This window comes from Equus asinus, chromosome 7, assembly GCF_041296235.1.
Source record: "Equus asinus isolate D_3611 breed Donkey chromosome 7, EquAss-T2T_v2, whole genome shotgun sequence".
NCBI classification, from domain to species: Eukaryota; Metazoa; Chordata; class Mammalia; order Perissodactyla; family Equidae; genus Equus; species Equus asinus.
In genome coordinates, this window is record NC_091796.1 from 1,089,152 (window position 1) to 1,115,024 (window position 25,873).

Here is a 25,873-nt window from a genome sequence, read left to right on the forward strand (position 1 = left end):
AGGATAAAAGAGAGCAATGGGGGGACCCAGGAGGAAGGGGTAACGACTGGGATAAAGGGGCAGGGAGAGGAACTGGGGACGTGGAGGACTCAGCACAGGCATACTTAGAAAGCATCTTCCTAAGATTCTTACGGGGAGACACTAAGATAATACTCCAAATTGAGGAAGAAGAAGTTATGTCATCTACCTTCTTCACGAGAAATTGTTCTGCACCAGCCCCTCAAAAAATGTATGGAGGTACACACGCATAATAGAAAGTCACTTCTTTCTCTTCAAAAAAGGAAACAGATACTAATATTTACTGAACATCTACTAAATGCCAGTCCTGGCCCATATATAATAGATATCCTATGAGACACAGGAGGCATGTGACACCGTCCATACTTCAGGCTCAGAGGTGAGCTACCCCGAGGTCTCACCAAGAGGCGCAGAATCAGAATGCCACCACTAGGTTCAGCTGACTCCAAATCCCTGTGTTGTGCAGTATCATGCACCTCATCATAGTTGATTTACTGGAGAATTTGAATTGCGTTATACAAACATCAAAGATTTCACATGGGGGCTGTTGCTGTATAATCATTTGTTTATTTTTCAGGTGCCTGGCTGACCTAATTTGAGGAAGTCTACTTCCCTGCAGTGTGCACCCTCAACCCTCTGCTCAGATTTTTTTTCTGGCTTTCTTGTGGCTGCCCCTGGCTCCACACAAACCTCTTACTGGTCACAGGTGCTGGTTGAGCTTGCTCACTAAGGCAGATTTTCACCTTTACCTCTGCATACACGTGGCTTGGAGGCTACTCTCACAATCCAGGAAGTTGATGATTTTGCCCCGGGTTCAGTCAGGGACGAGCAGCTTGGAGGTTCTCTCTTGTCCACTCCTAGGACCACAGCCTCGGGCACAGGCTCCATCTTCCAGACCAGCGGGGATGTGTGTGATTCTATCTTTAAGCTCAGCTTTACAAGAAATGTCATGGGGAGAGCAGCAGATCCAGAGACTATGCTTAGGCCCCTTGGGCCAGCAAGCTTTGGGCGCTGCCGGTAGTGCTGTCTGGTGTCCCAGAGAAGCCTTTAAGTGTGCCCCAAGTCTTATCTAACTGCCCCTGAGCAGAGAGTGTAGCACATGCACAAAGCGATGCATGGGACCCATAGGCCTCCTTTTGGCTGACTCTTTCCCTGTTTCTGGCTGTGCAGTTTCTAGCTGGCCTGCTGCATCCCTTGTTCGTGTGCATCACGGACCCTCCCTTTGAACTGCTGGCCACTAAGCTCTCCATTGTTGTCCACACCACCCTTAGGCATGAACTTCAGCAAGCCCTGTTCCCAATAAAGTCCACTGGGAAAGCTGCAAAGATCTCTGTCCCTCCCCTGGGCAGAACCTCTGGGCCAGGGCACTGCAGATGAGGATGGGATGGCAGCCAGCTTTATGAAGAGTGACATCTTGCCTATAAGTGGGTACTGGGGTGGGGCAAGAAGTTATGGCAGCCCCTCCAGACATATCACTTCTGCCTTACAAGCTAGCTGGGGAGGAAAGGGTGGGTGGACTAGCGGAGGCCCAGTGTTCCTGGACTGTCAAGACTGGGGCAGAGCTCTCGCCTCTGAGTGGGAGCTGGGCAGTGGAAGGGAGGCCCAGGACACTGGAACAAGCCAACCCAGCCTGGGGAAAATGAGAGATTGGTGGGCACCCCTCCTAGGGTGAGGCGCTGACCTTAGCCTGGAGCTGCAAGGAGATGGAGCCCCTGACTTCTTGGCTGTACTGGCTTGGAGTGGAAGCTTCCTTCACATGCACCTAGGGTAGTCATCGTTCAAATGCCACAGAATCAATCTGTTCTTACAGAAGACGGTCTCTGAAGAACATTAAAACAATTACTCTCAAAAAAACCATGACTGAATACTTAAGATTTATTTTACGGATTCTCTTCAACAGAAAAAACAAAAATTCCTGTAGTGGTTTTCAACCAGGGGCAATTTTGCCCCCAAGACGACACTTGGAAACTTCTGTAGCCACTCACGGTTCACAAGTGGAGGGTGGTGGGGGTTAATGGGCTGCTACTGGCATCTAGTGATTGGAGGCCAAGGATCCTCCTCAACACTCTACAGTGCCTAAGACAGACCACCACAACAAAGAACGATCTGGTCTAAAATGTCAAGAGTGCTGAAGGTGAGGTCCCCTGCTCCAAGTGCTTGTACTTAAAAGCTGGTGTAACACAGTGGCAAGAGTCAGTCTTGGGCTGAGTACTGGCTCTATAATTCACTCACTGATGCCCCCTGTCCAGTTACTCCACCTTATCAAGTTTTCCATCTGAACAGTGGGAAAAATAAGACTTACTTTGGAGCTGTGCTGTAAAATTCAGAGGAAAATCTATTAAAGTCGGCCAGTGAACGGCATACACTGGGAACCCAGTACTTAATTATTTCTCAAATTTGGGGAAATAGTTAAGGTAGGTACAGTATAGGAATATGTCTTCACACAGCTTAGTCCAGTAAACCTTTCACACAACATTCCAAAACAAAAGTGGGTCTGTGCAAATCCCCATCCATAGTAGCTTCATTTTCCTTTGTACCCCCGAGAAGAAGAGTACTCCTCACAATTGTGAGTATTCTCTTGCTCTCTTCTCTGCCAGGCAATACACATTGAATTAATCACAACCACCAGCAATTCAGTACCTAAAATGTGCCCCATGTAATCCCTTCACCTATTACATTTTTAATCCTTTTAACTACCCTATGCCATAGGCATCAATATTGCCAACATCAATCTAGGAGATTATTAGAAGCTAAGTCACTTTTCAAAGACTTATAATAGATCAAGAACTACAAACAGATTTTTCTAGTCATCTATTTTATCAATTAAAGATATATCTATGAGACTTTCATCTGACTACATGCACTTTGAAAAATATATCTAATTATATAAACAAATTTTGTTAAGCATCACTTGTCAAAAGATTTATGATAAAGAAAATATTCTGTGTAAACTGATTTCAGCTACAAGGGAGTCCAAGAAAATTTGCAGTGCGTGTTATTTTATAGTTAAACCTTTTTTCAGGATTGATTTCTTTCCCTCTTAGACATGCATGTTTACATACATCTGTGTGTGTGTTCTGATATAAAAGTAACGAAAGAAACTGGATCCTAGATTCTGTCTGACACATAGTTTGAGACATCAATGCCAACTGCTCTGCTCTAGGTTTGCTTTCAAATATATAAAATAAGAAAACGTGGTAATCTCTAGAGTCCCTTAAATTTCAAACATTCTATGTTTCTAAAAGTAAAACTAATATCTAGATTTCTGTAAACTTTTTAAACACTGGAAACAATAATAGTTGCCTTTCTTTACAGAAAAAGGACATGCTTCATCTTAAATAACTAGATGCTATTTTAAAAATTTAGGGGAAATTGACATATTATTTATATTCAAGTACAGGTACTTGTACATTACTCACCTCCCAGTAACTGATATGATTTAAAGAGACAGAGAATGAACTGTAGCAAAATCAGAAGTATGGCCAACTTGACTTGTCTTACGTGAAATACATCTAAGAATTTTTTCACAGCAAGCACTAGCCACAACTGATGCCAGTTAAGGCTTGGCAAAAATGAATTATTAAATTGGTCTGCTTATCTCCTATTACAGACTTCTTATGAATACTTGATTTTATTTTGTATAATTGACAAGAGTTGACAGGAAAGGACAGGTTTAATGACAATCAAATTAAGATCAACTAGCATGTGTGTCACGTAGGAGAGCCGCATCAAGTGGTGATACAGTAATTGATGGGACACTGTGAGACAGAGTAGGAGCCTGTCATATATTGTAATAAGTTACCATGTAATATTAGGAGACTGCCTGCAACAGCTCACAAATCCAATAGCTCTGAAAGAGACGGGCTACAGTATATGCCCAACAAAAGAAAAATAGATATTGACTTTGCATATATAATACCAGATCGTTTGCCATTAAACTTAATTTCTAAATCATTTATATGACTTAATGACTCTGCATGAAATTTTTAAGCTGGTGGCAAGATTAATAGCACCACAGAGAGAAGTTGGATGAGTACAGTGTCATTTACCTACCCCTCGCCCCACTAACAAGTGACAGCTGAGCTATTGTAATATGTCCCAGACACTTAAACTATAATGTCATCACTTAGGAGACAAGTGAAAAAGATATTGGCACTTATAAGAGATTGATGAAAATTACTTCTAAAGCATTAATTTCTCTTAATACCACTAAAAGAATTGTGCGCATTCAAGAGATATTTGATCTGAATTAAGAAACTGATGAAGCAATTGATTAATTGGAATTTAAGCCATCAGTCACGAGATCCATCAACAGCTTCATTTACATTCTAAACAATCAGCTGACGGCCCAATAGAATACCCTGTATTAATACACAGTCAATATGATGCCACGAAGAGACTCACTGAGCTGTATTGACAAACACCCAGCAGCTATTGTCCAAGCTCAAACGTGCTGCATAGATTTAGGACTTTTATATTATAGGCCAGGGTTTAAAGGTTTTTATTACAATAGACAATGTATTATCAAGTTTTTCTGAACTGAAACTGAAAATAAAATAATATTAACAGTATTAGTAGATACACAAAAAATTATGAACAGTATGCTTTTGAAAACAAGGCTTTAATTACAAAACTTAAAATAATTACATAAAATCACACAAACAGAATTTCCAAAGCTAAGACTCCTTGATTGAAAGCAATATTATGACACAAATTTTATACAGCTTGGAAGCTTTTTGGTTCACGTTATAAAAAGAAGAAAAACAGCACAAAACAGCACCTGACATGTTAACGTCTGTGTGAGAGTAATTACTAACTGTTTTAACAATTTAAATTTGATAAAAAAAAATAAAATGAGAAATATAATAGAACCATAGGTTAAAACAGACTAGAGTAGGTTCCTAAACTTGACCATTAATAATTTTCCAGGAATATGTAAAACAATCAAAGATTTAGAATATGTGTATATGGTGTACATTTTTCTGGGAAACCAGTTAATAATTCTTAGATTCTCAAAGATCATGACCTCCAAAATATTAAGTATCATTACACTACAGAGAGCAATTGTCCCTACAACATGAAATGTAAAGCAAAATTAGAGAAAAAAGAAGAGAAAATGTTTTTAAAACATAACCAATTTGGATATAATGTTATTTATCTGAAGTTAACCCAATAAAGAGTATCTCACCTGCCTAATGCTCTAATGTTTTATTTATGTTGTGCTGTCTTACTATGCATAACAATGATACAATGAAAAGATGCTTAAGAGGTTGAAGAAGAATTTCCAAAAGTGCTATTAGTCATCAAATCTTCAGTGAGGCATTTATATCCTCCAGTCCTCACATTCCTCCTCCGAAAATCCAACATTTCTGTCTTCCAGCTTTAAAGTGCTGGATTTTGTTCATCTTTTATCTCCTAACAATATACATAATCTCTTTCAAGTTAATTACCTAAACTATTTCCATATTTAGGATAATATTCTTAATCTGACATATATTTCTACCATAATCATTAAAAGGGCAATTAATATAAAAGCATCTCCCAAATGCAAACAGGTTATTCATTGTACTGAATACATTTAGAAACAAAGACAAACAAATCATAAATAAGTAGACAATGTCAGCAGGGATGGTGGTGTAAAAATCTCTGAAAATCTATTCCTCCATAACTGTAATAAGAACATTAGCAAAAATTGTCAAAAGCAACTTTTTCAGCACTCTGGAAAATAATCAAAGACTTGCAATTATCCCAGGTGCATTTACTCAAGAAATACGTCCAAATCTAGCTATGAGTCTGTTGGTGTTAGGACTTGTCCCATTCCCAGACATCCAACCCCAGGCTCCACTGTAGCAGCCACCGAGGGAGCCAAACCAGGGCTGAGGCTCCCCAAGCCCCATACCCAGAGGACCGAAATCACCTGGCCAGGTAGGGCTTGTCTGAATTTGGCCTGACAGAGCTCATTCATGGAGAACAGCGTTTTTCATGGGATACTGGTCAAAAACAATCAGTGGTAATTGTTAAACAACATAATTACCCCGGACGGTGACAAAGCTGGGGTAAACAATAAGTTCACCAAAAAACTTAAAAGAAAAGCTGGAAAATCAGATGAGTGGAGGGGGCTTTGAAAAGCTCTAACATACTCCTAGGAGCCTAGAAAGCCACTTGCCCGTGCAGGGCTGCACACATGCCCAGGAAAACCTGAGAGGCCCTAACGTCTCACACTTGGCTGATCTTGAGGCTCTGCACAAGCAAGAAGTAAAGGTGAAGGCAGAGTTGTTAACCACCTGCCACAGCACTGCAGATGTTAGGGGAACACCAGCTACCGTAAAAGATAAACCATTCAACTTTGGTACTTAATAAGAAATATTTCTCTCTCTTACAGAATCCATTTGGTAATGGAAGGGGAGGGGCTCTGTTCTACACGCTCATTCAGGAGCCTAGGCTGCGAGGGAAGCACTGCCATCTTCAACAGGCAGCTTCCAAGGTTACCCAAGTCATGGACACTGAGCCAGCACGGGGAGAGAAGAGTAGATGGCTGCAAAAGAGGGTAGGCCCGGGCTGGAAGTGGTAAACAGGAACTGAGCCATCCCCTTCAGCCAGACCTCAGGGCATGGGACCATCTACCTGGACAGGGAGTCTAGCTGTATTTCCAACAGGCAAGGGAAATGAACTGAAAAAGCAGCTCTCCAGTGCCCACCCTAAGGAGAAAACAAACCTTTCAATAAATCATACACAATAAAGTAAATGCATCAAGGGTGCAGAGAGTGCCTGATTATTAGGTATAGCTGAACTCTTCTGTTAGTGACAGCCCCATCGCACAATGTAAACAACCATAACTACTATTGGTAAAAAGAGAAAATATTTTTTTCTCTCTTACAACTTAAAATAGCCCTTTTAAAAAGAATGCTGTTTATAAATGGAGGAAAAACTAAATCAACAACTCTAAAATTAATTTAGAGTCCTCTCTAGAGTCTTCATGCTACAAATAATAATACATAGACTGAGCTTCCTATGAAAATATTGTTTATTCAACAAGGTCAGAAATGTAAGGCAGAAGACTTTGGATATTACCAGATTAATCTCTCATCATTTTAGAGAGGATGAGAATGTGTGACAATGTGGCTAGGTCACATCTCATTACCACCACTCCACCTTCCTATGGCTGAAAGCTCAGGTCATAAAGTATTATTTTCTCTGTGAAGCTCACTTCAACTCACCTAGGTCCCTCCCCTGTTACCACCACATGTCTTTTAACTCTTACAGTATCTATAAAATCAGAATATAACTAATTGTCAATATATGTTAGTGCTATGGAGTCAATTTCGACTCCTAGGGACCCTGTAACAGCAGAGCAGAAGCCTGCCGGGTCTTTCTGTGCCATCCTCGCACCTTCCAGCGTTCTATCAGACAATGTTCTGCTGTAATTCATAGGGTTTTCATGACCAATTTTTTGCAAGTGAGTGGCCAGGTCCTTCCTTCTAGTCTGTCTAGCCTGGAAGCTCCACTGAAACCTGTCCACCTGGGTGACCCTACTGGTATCTGAAATCTTGATGGCAGAGCTTTCGGCATCACAGCAACATGCAGGCAGCCACAGTCTGACAACTGACAGATGGGTGGTGGGGTTCCCTGACCAGGAAACAAACCCAGGCTGTTGTGGTGAGAGCCCTGAATCTTAACCACTAGACGACCAGGGCTGGCCCATCAATGTGTACACTTCCATAAAGAAGTAGATCAGGAATTCTTTGAAGGGAGCAACTCAGTTTTGCTCCTTTTATTATCCTAGGCAACAAGCAGTGCATGGCACACAGTAAGTGGTACATAAATGTTTACTGAACTGACAATTAAAATTGCAAATGCAGAGTACCAATCAAATTTCAAGCAACATCATCATTTAATTATTTAGATATCAATATAGATTTGACTGAAAACATTCATTTGATACATAGGTTCTGACAGGATTACATTTTTTAAACAAAACACACAACAAAATCATCGTTTTAAAAATCAATAGTTAAATGTGATTTAGAAATTAATGAATTCAATGTATTATCATTCAAAGAAAAATTTTTATAAAAATAAATTTACCTTTCAAATTGAAAATTAAACTGCAAAATACCAAATTACCAACAATGTAAGTAAAAATAAAATACCTGCTTTTTCTGAAGTCCTAAGAAATACCATGTCCGATGGAATTCTTTGATTCTGCAGAGAGTAATATAAAATATTAATTAACTATATGCAGTTTTATAAATTAACACAATTCCATTTCAAAGTAGAAATATCTACTAAAAACAACTAAAATAACATTATAATTAAAATTTATGCTTAAGCAATTAACATTTGTAATTTGCGTAACAAAAATAACTATTTTTATTCATATTTTAGTTGGACCTCTAAGATTTTATCCATTAACAAACCACATAAACGGTAGTTAGTGATGAGTCGAAAACTGCTCCATTTCTGAATAATGTTAAATATTCCCATTTCTGTGGCCTCTCTTGTACCTTAACTCATACATATAATATAGTAGTTATTGCCTTATTAAAAATATGTCCTCCCTATTAGAATAAATGATGTTGGAAAGTGAGGATAGCGTTTTCCCAATGCCTAACAAAAACAGAGCATATCATAAATAAAACACTTAATAAATGTTGAATGAATGAATAAATGTACAACTGAAGAAACAAACAAAAAGCCCACAAATTTGAGGAGATATTCTTTTAAAAGCAGAAAAAGAAAAAACTCAAAGATATGGTATGACATATAAAAACATTTACAAGTCACTATTCATACATTTATTTAATCATTATTACTAATAACTCAATTGGGAATGTTGTAATAAACCAAAGAAAAAATGTATTATTATAATAAGAATACGTCACATAATTTCATGAGTTACTTATATTTTTTGAGATTTAAGATTCATCTACACATGATAAAGAAATGGATTACTAGTCAGTCAGCCAGCAATAAAAACAAATATAAGTAGTTTCAAAGCTGAAAAAAGATATGTTGTAGGATAGAGCTATTCTTTCTAAGATGAAGAAAGAAAGAAGGGCAATTATTAAGATCTGAAGAACCATCCAGTCGAGGAAGAAATCACAATGGAAATTAGAAAATATTTTTAACTGAATGGTAATAAAAACTCAACATATAAAAACACATGGAACACAGCCAAAGTCACGAAAATGTTGAGGAAAATATACCCAATTAAATGCATATAATAGGAAAGGGAGGCTAAAAATACACAATATCCATTTGAAAGCAGGAAAACAACAGTCAATGAACTCCAAAGAAAGTACAGGATGTGAGCAAATATAAGAGCACAATACCTGACGAAGAAAACAAATATATATATATATACACACAGACACACACCAGTAACAAACAGCAAGAAAGTAAATATTATTTTTTAAATATGCTCATTTCAGTAATAAGAAAAAACTAACATCATAATAAAACTAATAAAAGATGGGCGGGACCTCTAAATAAAAAAGTATAAAATATTACTAAAAGAAATGAAATAAAGCCTAAATAAATAGGTCATCTTCTGAAATTAGAATATACAATATTGCAAACATGTCAAGTGCCCATAAATTGACCCATACATCAACACAAACCAAATAAAAGTTATAACATGTTTTTTGGTGAGAAATGACAAGGTATTCCTAATAATTACAGGGAAATGCAAAGGCCAAGAATGACCAAGATAAGTGTGAGAAACAAACGAAGGGTTGAGTCTACAATGTAATGAAACTAAAATATTAAACTGGAGTAACTAAGACAAGATGGCATTCCACCAAGACAGACAATGATACCAATGTGAAAGCAGAGAATTGAGAAGTTGGCCCACACATATCTGGACACTAGATTTATGAGAAAGGTGGCCCTGCAGACCAATGAGAAAATGACGGTCTTTTCAATAAATAGGGCTGAGAAAATTAGATGTCCACATAGGATGAGGGGAGACCATAACTGACCTCTACTTCAATCAAAACTCAAAAATCTATTCCACGTGAATTATACTTCTAAATGGCAAAGTCACAACAATAAAACACCTAAAAGATAATGTAGAAGAATACTCTCACAACTTTTTGGTAAGGAGAGATTTCTTAAACAAGACTCCTTCCTCTCACTACCAAAAATTTTTTTTAAAAACTAACTATAAATGAAAAGTAGACTTCATTAAACTTAAGAATTACTTTCCATAAAGCACACCACGAAGGAACAGATATTTGTAACATAAAACTAATAAAAGATTCCCATCCAGAATACACAAAGGCCTGCAAACTGGTAAGAAAAGAAAGGATAACACAGCAGAAAAGTGGCAAGAGATTTTAATAGCCTCTTCCCAAATAAGAAAGATATCCAAAATCACAGGAAAAGGTACCCAATTTTATTAGTCTTCAAGGAAATGCACACTAAAATCACAACTACTACATACATATTGGAAATGGTAAATACTTTTAGAAGGTTGGCAATGACTAGTATTGACAAACATGTGACGCAGGGGGAACTCTTACACACTGCAGATAAACTTATAATTTGATACATCACTTTGCAATATCGTTTGCAGTATCTAGTAAAGTGGAACATACACATACCCCAAACCCAAAATTCCACTCCTAGGTATGTATTCAACAGCATTGTGTGCAGATGTGAGCCAAAAGACATGGTCAAGTATGACACAGAAGTATCAATTCCTAATAAGGAAAACTTAGAAGCAGCCCAAATATCCATCAACAGTAGCATGGATAAAAGGCATACTATGTAACAACAAAATGAATTACAACTACACACAACAAAATGGAAGATTCTCATAAACAGCATGGGGCCAAAATAAGGCACCCACCCAAACACAGTCATCCCACTGAATTTTCTAGGCACTCTTGCTGAAAATCAATTAACCAGAAACTTAAGGATTTGTTTCTGGACTCTCAACTCTGAACTTTTGCCACTTACAGTCTTGATTACCATAACTTTTATTTTTTTTTTAAAGATTTTATTTTTTTCCTTTTTCTCCCCAAAGCCCCCCCGGTACATAGTTGTATATTCTTCGTTGTGGGTCCTTCTAGTTGTGGCATGTGGGATGCTGCCTCAGCGTGGTTTGACGAGCAGTGCCATGTCCGCGCCCAGGATTCGAACCAACGAAACACTGGGCCGCCTGCAGCGGAGTGCGCGAGCTTAACCACTCAGCCATGGGGCCAGCCCCTGATTACCATACCTTTTTATAAAGTTTTGAAATGGAAAAGTGTGAACACTCCAATTTTGTTCATCTTTTTCGAAACTGTTGTGGCTTTTATGGATCCCCTGTATTTCCATATGAATTTTAGAATCAGCTTCTCAGTTTTGCAAAGAAGTCAGCTGAAATGTTGAGAGGGATGGCACTGAATCTGCAGATCAATTTGGGGAGTACTGCCATTTTAACATTAATACGTCAAATTCATAAACATGGGCTATCTTTCCATTTATTTACATCTTCTTTAATATGTTTGGACAATGTTTCATAGTTTTTGAAGTACCAGTTTTGCACTTCTTAAGTTTACTCTTAATAATTTTTAAGTATTTTATTCTTTTTGATGCTATTGTAAACAGGATTTTTTCTTAAGTTCATTCTCAAACCACTACTCGTTATTCCCTTATTCCGTTTTATTTTCTATGAGGTACTCACAAATAAACTAGATAACATCGAATAATTATTGGATACTTTTTATTTTTCCCTCCCCTCAAGACTATGAGCAACATGAGAGCAGGGATCTCTTTTATTTTTTTTTAATTTTTCCTTCTTCTTCTCCCTGAAGCACCCCAGTACATAAGTTGTATATTCTAGTTGTAGGTCCTTCTGGTTGTGTTATGTGGGGGACAGCCTCAGCATGGCCTGACGAGCAGTACCATGTCCACACCCAGGATCCGAACCGGCAAAACCCTGGGCCACTGAAGCAGAGTGCATGAACTTAACCACTCGGCCATGGGGCCAGCCCCTATGTTTTATTAACATGATATACCAAGGCATGATGTACAACAGTTTGTTTGACCATCAACCATTCAGAATATCTGGAACTGTTTCTCATTTCTGGCTACTATTCATAATGTAGATATAAACATTCATGTACAGGCTTCTGTGCCAACTTAACATTTCTCAGTGATACCGGTCTAAGAGTTCAATTGCTAGGTCATACAACAGATGCATATTTATTTCTTTAAGAGATTGTCTAATGATTTTCCAGAATAACTGTGACATCTGATATTCCCACAAGAAGTTTGAGTGACCCATTTTCTTCACAACATTGCTAGCATTTTGTGTTGTCACCCTTTTTCATTGTAGCCATTCTGCTACGTGTAGTAATATTTCATTGTGTTAATTTGCATTTCCTGATAACTAATGATGTTGAATATCTTTTCACATGCTTATTTTCTATCTGTAGATCCTCTTTGGCAAAATGTCTCTATATCTTTTGCCCATTTTCTAATTTGATATTTTTTTTTTACTGTTGAGTTTTAAGACTTTTTACATATCTAGATAAAGTCTTTGTCAGATCTAAGGTTTACAAATATTTTCTCGTTGTCTGTAGCTTGTTTTTTCATCATATTCACATGTTCTTTCACAAAGCACAAGTTTTTAATTTTAATGAGATACAATTTAACAATTTCTTTCTTTTATGCATTGTGTTTTTGGTGTCAAGTCTAAGAACTATTTTCCTATGCTAGATTCTCAATATTTTCTCCTACTTTTTTTGCTAAAAGTTTTATAGTTTACCTTTAAATCCATGATCCATTTTGATTTAATATCTATATAAAGTGTGACATTTAGATTAAGGTTCATTTTTACCCATGGATGTCCAACAGCTCCAGCCTCACTTGTTGAAAAGGCTATGCTTTCTCCATTTTAATTGCTTTTGCACTTTTTCAAAAAATCCCTTGAGCCTATTTGGGCGGGTCTCTTTCTGGGTTCCCTGTAATGTCTCACTGATCTTTGTTGCTACCCTTCTTGCACCCTGTGTGGGTTAATATAGCTCGGTAGTATGCCTGAACATCAGGAAGAGCGACTCTTCTCACTTTAGTCTCCTTGTCAAGATTGTTTGGGTCATTTTAGGGCCTGTGCCTTGCCAAATTAGTCTTAGAATAAGCTTATTTTGTCTTAAAAAAAAAAAAAAAAAACCCTTGCAGAGATTTTGACAGAAATTTTATTAAACCTACAGATCAATTTTGGGAAAATTGTGGAATGTTCCAGAACAAGACCATTGTGTGTCTATTTACTTAGATTTTTGGTTACTTTCATAAACACATTGTAATTTTCAGTATACCTAAGATTTTGTTTTCATAGGACTGTAAGATTACAGCATTTTTAATTTCAGTTTCCACATGTTCATTGTTAGTATATGAATGGGATTGATATTTGAGTGTTGATCTTATAATCTGCCACCTTGCTAAACCCACTTAACATTTCCAGGAGGTGTTTTATAGAACCCTTGGGACTTTCAACATACATAATCATGTCATCTGCAAATAGAGACACTTCTATTTTTTCCTTTCTGATCTGAATTGCTTTTATTTCCTTTACTTGCGTTATTCAGTGCCTAGAAATGCCAGCTGACCAAGTATAAGAGCAAACATCCTCGCCTCTGAAACGAGAGGCATTCAGACCTGCACCACTGAGGATCACGCCAGCTGTAGGTGTTTTATAGATGCTTTTTGAACAAGATAAGGTAATTGCCCTCTAACCCAACCTGTTGAGAGTTTTCATCAGGAATGGGTGTTGGATTTAATCACGTTTTTCCTGCGTCAATTGATAAAATTATATGATTTTTCTTTAGTCTGTTAATAGGATAGATTACGGTGGTTGGTTTTAGAAGGTTGAGTCAACCCTGCATACCTGGAATAACTTCCACTTGGTCATGATATATCATTCTCTCTATACACTGCTGATATCCCCTGGCAAACAGTTTCTTAAGGATTTTTCTGCCTATATTCATAAGGAATATTTGTTTGTAGTTTTCTTTTGCTGTACTGTCTTTTTCTCGGCTTGGTATAAGAATACTATTAAACTCCTAAAATGAGCTGGGTAGTATTCCATCCTCAACTATTTCCTGGAGACTACTGTGTAAAAATGAAGCCAAATCTTCTTTAAAAGTTTCAAGGAATTCTTCAATGAAAATACCTGGCCCTAGATATTTCCTTCTCAGAGCTTTTAAGTTATGAATTCAATTTCTTTACTGATTATAGGACTATTCATACTATGTATTTTATTTTGACTGAGTTCTGAGGGGCTGTGATTTCAGAAGAATTGGTCCATTTCATCTAAGTTGGTGTATTTATGAGTATTTGTTTCTAGTATTAGGTAATTATTCTTTTAATGGCTGCAGGATCTGGAATGATATCTTCTATTTCATCACTGATATTGGTGCTTTGTGTCATCACTCTTAGAGGTATACCAATTTTATTAATTTATTTACAAGAACTAGCTTGTACTTTCACTAATTTTCTATCTTGTCTTCCTATTTTCAATCTCACTGACATATTATTTCTCTCCTTCTGCTTGCACTGGTTTAATCTTGCTCTTCTTTCTCTAGTTTCCTGAGGTAGGAAGTTAGATTATTGATTCAAGAGCTTTACTTCCTAACGTAGGTATTCCGTACTATAAAATTCCCTCTCAGCACTGCCTTACATGCATTCCACATATTTTGATTGTAGTATTTTTACTTTCATGCAGTTATATGTATTTTTTGTTTCCTTGAAACTCACTACTAATCCCACAAATTGAAGTGCACTGTTTACTTTTCACATGTTTTAGAGTTTTCCTGTTGTCTTTCTGTTATTGATTTCTAATTTCTAATTTGATTCTACTTGGTGAAAGAACACACTGTATAATTTCAAATTCTTTTCAATTTTTTGAGATTTGTTTAATGGATATGGTTTACCGTGCTGAATGTTCTATGGTCACTTGAAGTGAATGTTTACTCTCCTATTGGTGGGGAGAGCAGTCTACACGTCAGATTCTGCTGGTTGATGTGGTGAAGATTTCTATGTCACTGCTGATTTTCTGTCTAGTACTTCTGTCTGATGCTGAGTGTGGTGCTGAAGTACCCACCTATAATTAGGAATTTGTGTATTTTTTTTATCAGCTCTAACAGTTTTTGGGTTTTTTTTAAAGATTTTATTTTTTCCTTTTTCTCCCCAAAACCCCCCAGTACACAGCTATATACTCTTTGTTGTGGGTCCTTCTAGTTGTGGCAATGTGGGACGCCGCCTCAGAATGGTTTGATGAGCAGTGCCATGTCTGCGCCCACGATTCGAACCAACGAAAACACTGGGCCGCCTGCAGCGGAGCGCGAACTTAACCATTCGGCCACGGGGCCAGCCCCTCAGCTCTAACAGTTTTTGATTCATGTATTTTGTGGCTCTATTATGAGTACAAATTTAGGATTATTATGTCTTCCTGATGGATGAATCCTATTATCATTATGTAATGTCCTTGTTTGTCTCTAGTAATTTTCCTCACTCTGAACTTATACTTCATTGACATTAATACACTCTCTCCTACTTTTGATTAATTTTATGGTATATCTTTTCCATCCTTTTACTTTCATCCTACTGTGTCATTGGATTTGAATTTCTTGTAAACAGTATATAGCTAAGTCGCATTTCTTTATCTACTCTGCCTGTCTCTTGATTGCTGTATTCAGATTGTTTACAATAAAGGTAATTACTGATACATTAGAGAATAAGTCTGCAGTTTATTATTTGTTTTCTGATGGTTTTCTTTTGTATTCATTCTTTAGTTTCGGATTTCTTGCCTTCTTGTGTGTTACCTGAACCCTTTTTAGGATTCTATTTAGTTTATTTATAGCATCTCAGAGTGTCTCTCCTTGCCTATTTTTTGTAGTTTTGTTCTGGGTATTAAAATATACGTTGTAACACTTATTTATTAAGTTGTTTAAAATACTTAATAGTATTACCTCAGAAAAACAGGATAAAGACACTGTCTCTCAATCCAACCCGAAAAAACAGCAAACATTCTTCCTTCCTGAAGCTAGTCTCGGGTGAGTAGTGGAGGATTAGCAACAGTGTCCACCTTAACCCCGTCCTGCTCCTGTCCAAGGAACCTCTCAAACACTTGGGCTTCAGAGACTGGAGCTACGACCTGTAAAATACAACCTTCAGCCTCCGAAAGTCTCTTGTTCTAGTTACCCTACTTGATACATTCCTCAAGTAATAATATTTAAACTGATATGTTTGTCTAAAAATCTAGATACTTCTCAGGTTTCCTTGTTAAGCCAGGAGATAATCTTTGGAATTACTTTCTTCGTCCAACATGCATAAAGGTGTAGTCCAACCCTGACTTTCAATGGCTCTAGCCTACCAATTCCCAGGTACCTGTCAAAGAGATGCTTCTCCTAGGTCGAGTCTGAAGCTGAAAAACCAGGAGTTTAAACCCAGACCCATCTAACACTAAAGTCCATATCATCCTCTTTCCACCTTCTTTCTCAGGCTGCTGCTCTCTTGTAAGTTCTACAACTACCAATACCTACAACACTGGTCCAAACTTGATTAGCATTTTTCTTTTAAATATCCATGAAATGAATATTAATACACTAATTTTCATTCCATAATTCAGATAGAAAATTACAACAACTATCTCACAACATAAAATCCAGCATGGAAATATCCAACCATTAACTTCTAAATAGAAATCTAGTCAAATAAAAGAGAAATAACTGTTCTGGCTAGTGATAAGTGTTGCCAGAATTCTTAAAGAAAAAGTAAAAGGACAAAGCCACTTGTTACCAAATCTTTGCTACTTTCTTATGACGGTTATATCAATCAGCAAGATAAAATCTTTTATCACTAGAAAAACTACAAAATTGGTTTAACAAATGTCATGGATCTCCTCCTAAAAATTTATCATTTCACAGTAATTACTGAAAATTATGTCTCAAATTTCTGAATATTCAAGTATTTTAGGTAAGTAAAATATGTGAAAAAATTTTACATGAAAATGGATGTAAAATTGGCAATATAAAAAACTGAATCAGGTAAGTGGTGTCACCTCTATCTTTCAGGATGCACCAACATCTCCTAAAGGTAGGTGAACATATTTGAGAAGTTATTCCTCTAGCTCAGCTACCAAGTCTTTAAATTTTAGGGTAGGGCGGGATACCACACACACGCTCATATGTAGTACTAATCTGGTTCTGGAGTGTGGTCCACACCATGCTATCCATTGAACACTGAACTGACAAGCGAAAATAAGGACGTGCCAGAGGCAGATTTAAGTAAAGCCTTTACCTGGATGTCGACAAAGGCCGTGTCCCTCACGCACCTCCTTCTTACTGACAGAGAACACACCTGTGAGGCCAGGGAATCCCCAGACACGGATTTAGGTTTGTGTCCTTCACCTCTCTCTGTATGACTGAGGGGGTGACCTAATTAAAACATGGCCAAGAAGGGTTCAAGTGTTACTCACTAAAAACGGGAGGACTGAAGGAAAACAGGAAGGTGTTGTGCACTGCTAAAGAAACTCAACAGCAAAGGTAAGGAAAACAGAGAGTAAAGAGGAGAGTGAAGAGGAGATAGATAAAAGACTGAGAAGGCCAACAGGACTCTTCATTCACGACGACAGCTTCTATCTCAATCTTCAAACTCCACAACAAATGCGGCACAGCCTCCTCAAAGCCAAAAGGAAAACAAAAGATGATGGGATGTCACTTCTGAGAGGAGGCCTCAAAAGCTGTGAGTCCATTTTGCTGGCAATCTCTCTTTCTCTTTCACCCTCTTGCTGGCAGGTCAGCTGTGAGCTGCCTGTGGACAGGCCCACGTGGCCAGTAAGGAGGGAGGACTTGAGCCAAAAAGCTCATGGAACTCATGGAGCTGAGGCCCTAAATCCAACGAGGCAGTAAGTCCTGCCAACAATCCCAGGAGTGAACCTGGCATCAGCTCTACCCTAGTAGAGCCTGGAGGTGACGCCTTGACTCCAGCCTTGAGAGAGACTAGAAGTCAAGAGATCCAGCTAAGCTGCACCCAGATTCCTAACCAAAGAAACCGTGAGATAATAAACATTGGTGTTTAAAACAAAAATTGCATCAGGGGCCAGCCCAGTGGCATAGTGGTTAAGTTCGCGTGCTCCACTTCAGCATCCTGGGGTTCTTGGGTTCTGATCCTGGGTGCAGACCTACACACTGCTTATCAAGCCATGCTGTGGTGGCATCCCACATACAAAATAGAGGAAGACTGGCACAGATGTTAGCTCAGGACCAATCTTCCTCAGCAAAAAGAGGAAGACTGGCACAGATGTTAGCTCAAGACCAATCTTCCTCAAAAAAAAAAAAAAAGAAAAAAATTGCATCAAAATTTTTACAAGTAACATATGGCTCAGCCATCTCTCTTGTCAGTATTTATCCTATAGAAATATGCCAAGATACACGTACAAGGATGTTCACCATAGCATTTCACAATAGTAGAAAACAAACCACCTGAAAATCTAACAATGGATCAGAAGTTAGTAACCTATAGTATCCATTCAACTGAATACTACGTAAATGAGTTGCAAATCAGTATGTTTAATTTTATCTCATTTTGTAAAACCAAACAAATACCCAAAAACATTCTCTGTGTACAGATGAATGTTACAAGATGAAGACCACTTTACTCTTAAGGAAGACTTTCTTACACTAAACATCTCCACGCGGTGGCTCAGGCTAGGTATGTTCCCAACGGGCCTGGACGCCAGCTGGCACCAAAGGCTCAAACTACTCTGTAAGAGGCCTTACTGAAACTTGTCATTTCATATTTCTTAAAAAGTGTTCTAGAGCCTCAAAAAAAGGAAAAAAAAAGACCGTCCACTGAGTCCCTGTGACTCAGGAAAGTCTGTACACGCAGACACACTTCTACTCACATGTACACGGCCCATAATTTCCAACGCTGACCACTGTGGACTGTTTTTAATGGCTTCTTCCTACATTCACCAAGACTTCTTTCTCTTTCTAATCCTCTTTTACTTCCATTTACCTTCCTTTCTTTAAGTTTTAAAGCCATAATTAATTAATATCCAATAATATCCAGTAATATATCTATCTATAAAAGAAAGTTCTAGAAACTGAAACATAGTCTACTATAAACAGGTTCTAACTAATATAATTCTTTGGTTAAATGAAGTGATTCTAATAATGCAACATTTAGAAATTAACACGACTTATTTTAGACAAACTATGACTTTACCTACACACATTGAAATGTACTTTAGCAAAAGAGACTGCACAAAATCTAGATTTTTCTTCACGTATATAAAATCTTACACAAAGATGTTGAGATTTAAAATAAACGTCTCGAACAATTCCTTAAGATTCAAAAGTTACTTGCAATCAATCAGGCTAAATGTTAAACACTGGCATGTACATGTCTAAAATATATTAAAAATGCATCAACCTTTTCCACTATGATGAGGTCTCCAACTTGTATGTCTGAACTCTTAACTTGCACTTTACCTTAAAAAAAAGAAGAAGTAAAATCAACTCAAGGAAACAGTAGTACACCAGAGTTAAACTTTCAATTGATAAACAGTACTTTAGAAATAACTTTTGGGGGGAAAAAAACACTTTAGAAATTTATGTATACTTACACTTGCAAAATAACTTTATTTCAGATAGACACAGTCACTAAAAATTAACCTCTCTCAGTCAATCCCAAGTACGAACAATTAACTATCCCCCAGTAAAAAAAAGTGTGGCAACGTGAAAGAGGATACTATTTGTAAAGTTCTTCCCATATCTGCCATTCTTTCAGGTCTGAGTCAAGTTACTGATGATTAGAAATATGACTAAATAAAATAATTTGATGACTAAAACTGAGTAAGACGAAGATGCAAAATTCTTACTTTAATATTGTGAATGGCAGTGAATGGCACATAACTGACAGAAAAAAAGAAAGAAAATTATACGTAAAATCACCCTCCACTAGCAGCTTTACAGACACAGGTCAGGACTGAAAACTAAGGTCTACAGCTTTATTTCAGAAAGCCATTCTTCTACACGACACACTGAATAAATTCTTAAATTATCTACACAATGTCTAGTATAGAAGACATCTATAAAACAACATCTACATAATAGAACGTTAATATCATACACAGTAGATGAAATATCATACAGATAATCTGAGCGATGACTTAGGCAAGCTTTCTCTCCCTGTGTGTCTGGCACCTCCCTCCTGCCCTTCTTCTGGCTCTGTGTCTCTCCTTCCTTCCCTCCTTCCCCTCCCTGTCTCACTGATCTTCCCTCTGTCAATCCCTTTTAGGACTAGCAACAGGCTTGTGTGTCTACTTTTACATTTTTGTAACTACTGTTTTAACATGCGAAAAAGTCCATTTCCTTTACATCCAGTTTATTCTGAAGGCTAACAGAACAAGAGAAAAGTTCATATTACATTATCAAAAACTAACACTGCCAGTCATTACATTGACTTTTAGACCACATTCAACTTATTATAAAACCTTATTTCCTAAGTACCTCTTAAAGCAGCTGAATTTCAGTAATACCACACCAGTACCTAAAGATTTGTTTTGAGGATATCAGAAAGCTTTCTAAACATTACATTATATTTTTCTGTGTTCTTCAATTATACAATAAATGCATAAGGGCTGGAGCTACTTTTTATTTATATTATAAAATAGCAATTTTATAATTCTTTAAATTTATTTAAATTTATATTCTTTAAAATTAGATGTCAAACACATCTTAAGATATCTTCATAATGGATAAGTATATGTCTATTACCAGCCAGAAAATACACTCACAAAAGAATGTCTACTTCAGTTACTTTTCACGTAGTCACTGCAAGCTTCCTGTGTCTGTACTTCCAGCGCGACGACTTTTACACAGCTGGGCATCAGGCAGCAGCCGTAGCTCACTGACCTCGCCCTCCCCGAGTATCGCGCAACAGAACTCCTGCCTAACATTTAAGTCTCTCTCTTCTACTATCAAATCCACTTTCCTTCCTTCTGCTTTTTTACAGTCTCCGTAAAAGACACATTTAAAAAGGAGAAAAAGAGAAACAGTTCCAGGCATAAGATATAATAAATGTAGTAAATAATTTTAAAATATTCTGAAACATAGAAAATATCCTTTTTTGACTCCTTAATCAAGATCTCACATGTCTGAGAGATTAATTATTCTGTCACATGATAACAGACACAATTTGTATTTAATAGCCTTTAATTTTAGGTGTTACATAGTGATCACTGTTCATTTCTATGGAACTTCTTTGTAATTAAATGTTTAAGGAAAACAGTTGAGGGTAAAATGCAGTGTTGAAAGTTCTGAAACATTACTAATATTACAATACGAACAAAACGTGAGAATGCTAAACACGGTATAGTGTCAAATCAGTAATAATAACCTACCTCTCACGTGCTCAAAGTACACATTTCTAAATTTTGAAGAACTGGCCAAATTATTCAATAGTTCTTGATTCTCTAACAATTCTAATCTTGTGCTCAAAGGACTACCTGCACTTCCTTTACAGCCTTTGTCACATGAACTCACTGACTTTTTTTCTGTTCTTTCCCAAAGAACAGTCAGTGCACTGGACAGAAAAGATGGAGGAAAGTCACTGCTCCCCATGCACCTGTCCACAAGTGAAGCCCAGGACCATTGCCGCTAGCTGCCTGATCTGAATAGCCTGACTTCTGACCACCCTTTGTGAGCTGAACTGATAGCTGATCCTAGTAACATACTAACTTCACAGTTGGAAAGACTGTTAACAACAGAAAATCCCTAATTTTTACAAGTCACAGCACATATAAAACACACAACTGCTCTCACAAACTGACAGTCATAAACAACACAAAGTGTTTACGAAATGGGAATTTAAAAATTTAATAATTTCAGAGCTACACTTGATAGAAGCAAGCTCTGAATATAGTAACAGATACTTCAACGTATATGCCAGTATTTAAACCTACAGACAGTTTTTCTTAAAACTATCCTATTTAATCTACCATCAAGTACAGACTCAGGAAGTCATACATTATTGGCCTTTTCCATTTTGATGAAATAGTTAGTACCGAATACTACCAAGTAAGTTAACAACAGTCCTTTCTCTCTCTAAACTATTGCAATTAACCCTTCCCATTAAATCTTTCTTCTAGCAATCAACGTTCCTTGCCACTATGCTTCAAAAGTATAATAGCTTAGGTGTTTCTTTTTCTTAGAAGGAAAGTATTCATCTACCTTGTTTCATTAACCAAGTTTTATGGACTCTTCTGAAGAAAGACCAAAAAGTAACTCAAAGAACTACTTATTCTTACTCCAAAGCACCTTAAACATATACCCTGACCACCAATCTCAACACTACTCGTTATTTTTTGCCTGTATAAAAAGACTATACTACTAAAAAATGGTCTCCATTATCACTTCCCTACTTCAATATGAATTCCAAATAATTAGCTGGAAAAAACAAAGGATTACGTTTATCCCCAGCCACTAAGCTCCATTATTCGGCAATTACTTAGAAGATAATTCAAATGCGCACCATCACATAGACATTCTTCACAAAGGATCTCAAAGGAGCATTCTGGCTTTATCTGCCGCTCCACTTCCCTTTGTCCCTGCGCTATCGGAATCTAGCACCTGATCCTTCAACTATGATGCCGTGCTGACTCTTCTAAGTTCTCTGCATTTGCTGTTCCTTTGGACTGAAACCCCTCCCTTTCCAGACTGCCACAATTACACAGCAAATATAACCTCATGAAGCCTTTAGCAACCCATGTAAGCACCAGCAGTATTATGTAGACACCGCTATACAATGTGCTTAAAATGCTATAAATATTCAAACATCTGAATGTCTACTAAATTTCAGATCCTGTGACAGGTTCAAAGCGTAACTGAAATATACATTTATGACATTTAGTTCTTTCTTCACAAATACATATCCAAACTTAACGCAGTTTTAAAAAGAAGGTGTTTATAACCATTCTATACCTAACCAGATAAAATGGGTCAAATGACATAATGGATTAAAGAGGACATAACCATATAAGCCACAACTAACTAGACAAAGACACAATCAAATAAAGATGAAAATGTGTTAATTATTATTTCCCAACAAAACACACGCAAGGTGATAAGAATGGAAGATAATTAAGCAACTTTTACAGAAAAGGACTTGATCACATACAAGAAGCACTCTAGAAGGTCAACATCAGATTAATAGGTACTGCTTCCCGGGTAGACAACTACCCTCGACAGACGGTTATTTGGCTTGTCTTCATGATGTGGGTGACAATGGCACTCTCCCCCAACTCTCTTGACACTTAAGTGGGTGAGGAGGTAGGAGCCTAATTCAAAACAGATGAGGCAAAGTGGGTAGTTGGAAAATAAGTAAATTAATTTATTAATTACATTAACATATTATACAATATATTCAAAGAGAGACCTATACTCTGAAGAAACACATTATTGCTGAGAGAAATTTTAAAACACCTACATAAAAGGAGAGATCTCTCTCATTCACGGTCAGAAGACTTAATATTAAGATGTCACTTTTCCCCCAAATTTATGTACAGACTCAGCGCAATCCCAACAAAATCCCAGCAGGCTTTTCATGGAAAGTGACAAGCTGATCCTAAACGTCACGTGGAAATGCAAAGGATCTAGACTAGCCAAACAACTCTGAAAATGGGAAACACAGTCGAGGGCAAACATTACCTGATTTCAAGGATTATTATAAAGCAATAGTAATCAAAAGAGCATGGTATTAACATAAAGCTAGACAAATAGATCAATACAATGAAGAGAGAGTCCAGAAATAAACTCACACATGAAAAACAAATGATTTTTGACAAAAGTATAAGGCAATACAGTGGGAAAAGGATCATTTTTTCAAAAAATGGTCCAGTAAACAAGTGAGTATCCACACTTACTCCCATACCTTGTACTAATACAAAAATTCACTTAGAAGAGATATACGTAATATGAATCCTAAAACTAAAAAACTTCTAGAAGAAGAAACACAGGAAAACAGCAGAAAATCTTTGTAAACTTGAGTTAGGCAAAGAGTTCTTAGACAGGACACCAAAAGCACAATCATGAAAGAAAAAACTGGTAAATTGGACTTCATCAGCTACAACATCAAAGGGGCAAGGAAGAGTGCAAAGGTGTGGGATCAATGTATTGGAGGTTGAGAAACAGCTGAAGGCAGGTATAAAGGGGTAAGCTGGAAACACAGGAAGGGACGCTAACTCCAGGTCAAGCGCCCCAAAGCCAAGGGAGAAAAACAAGAGCCAGTTAAGAGAACTGCAGAGGAAGCAGGACCCTCCAAGAAGAGCAGCACTTCAATGAAGCAGGAAGATACATTTCACAGAAAAGTGCAGGTGATGAGGGAACACAGATGCCAGGGGCCCAGTGACAAAGGGGCAGAGCTGAGGATGAAGATGTGCAAAAGCTCACAGTAACTAAAATGCAGAAGATGAAGTCTGACTTTAAAGTCTGAGAATTTGCAACTTCAGTGACATGGGACAACGGTCATGTGAGGCCAGTCCTGGGGCACACTGGTTGAGACTGTGCTCAGGCTGCAAGACGGAAGATCCATGCAGGGGCACAGGCCTTCCCTTGATCTCTGCTGATGAAGTGCTGGACATCAGGATTTACTCAGGGCATGTGGGCGTCTTCCCCAACATGCACTGGGGATGAAAGTGGGAACAAAACAGGCACAGGCTGACCCTCATGTAACTGATGTTCTGGTAAGATTAAGGCAGAGTGAAGTAAACACATCAACACGTGAACTATATAAATTACAGCCTAGAAAATAAGAAAAAGGGAAATACTACAGTCTGGGGGGGAAAGGTTATAAAGCATCTTGCCGAAAACAACCAATTTTACCCTTAAACATTCACTGGCAATAACCAAAGTAGTTTTTAAAAACATTCTTTAGGAATAACAAAAAAAAAAAATTAAGATGCTCAAAGTAAACACAGTCAATTCTTTTTCTTATTCTATCAGTAAAATAAGTATTAGATAGCTTTAAAAAGAATACTGAAATAATGAAATATTACATCGTGATAAGAAACATTTAAAGATAAAACACTGAATATTATTCACTGGATAAATTATGTCAGCCAACCACTTCCCCTCTAAAATTATCTCACTACGAAAATAGTCTATACCATCTGCGTAATTACCAATAAAGAGTCCAGAAGCTGCAGAAGAGGCTATCCATACAGACTTTATAGCCCACCAATGCACACATCTTTCGCCTAAGGCAATACGTAGAACTAAACACTGAAATAAGTATCAATAGTAATTCACTGCATTCACCAGATAAAGATTTTGTAGAAAATTACAATGGTTTGAAAAATTTAATAAGTATCTCAAACATATTTTATCAACTAACAGATACAAACGAAAATTATATGGCATTACTAGAGAGGACACACTTCAAAGTCTTGGTTAAGCCCTCTGCTGTTTGCATAAAGGAAATTTCTAATCTTTGTTTTCTATAGTTACATAGACTTCTTACATATCTACTAAAGGTTAAGATATGAAATATTGTTAATATGAATGGTTTGTAATTAACAAGTTCTAAGACTCTCAATCACTAAAATCTGAAGATGTATAAAAAAGTAGTCTCCCTTTCTCAGGAGAGTACAAATATACAAAAACCCAAAAGTCCTATGAGAGTCTGTATGGTTGTTAGTATTAAGAGAGATATGAGCCAAAAACAGTTCAAAGTTGCCCCTGGTCTCTTACTTCCTCTAAATTTCCAAAGACCTATGTGACAGTGATTACTTCTGACACACTTCCTAAGTATGGAGGGTGGACATCAATCCTTGCAAAGAATGAAGAAATCAACAGATGGAGACTAC

The 25,873-nt window shown here is 37.3% G+C and overlaps 1 protein-coding gene across 25 annotated transcripts in view; it reads right to left on the bottom strand.

Annotated features, from left to right (window-relative positions):
• The window catches only part of ATP9B (ATPase phospholipid transporting 9B (putative)), a 282,461-nt gene that overhangs the window by 188,870 nt on the left and 67,718 nt on the right, over positions 1-25,873 (bottom strand). For 21 of the 25 annotated variants that reach the window (XM_044744021.2, XM_044744020.2, XM_044744015.2 and 18 more), the window contains 2 exons: positions 19,441-19,499; positions 8,169-8,220 (listed from right to left, as the gene is read on the bottom strand). In XM_044744021.2, the coding sequence (XP_044599956.2) occupies positions 8,169-8,220; positions 19,441-19,499 (111 nt within the window). The remainder of the gene's footprint in view (positions 1-8,168; positions 8,221-19,440; positions 19,500-25,873) is intronic. The other 4 variants (XM_070512828.1, XM_044744022.2, XM_070512821.1 and 1 more) reach the window with 1 other exon arrangement.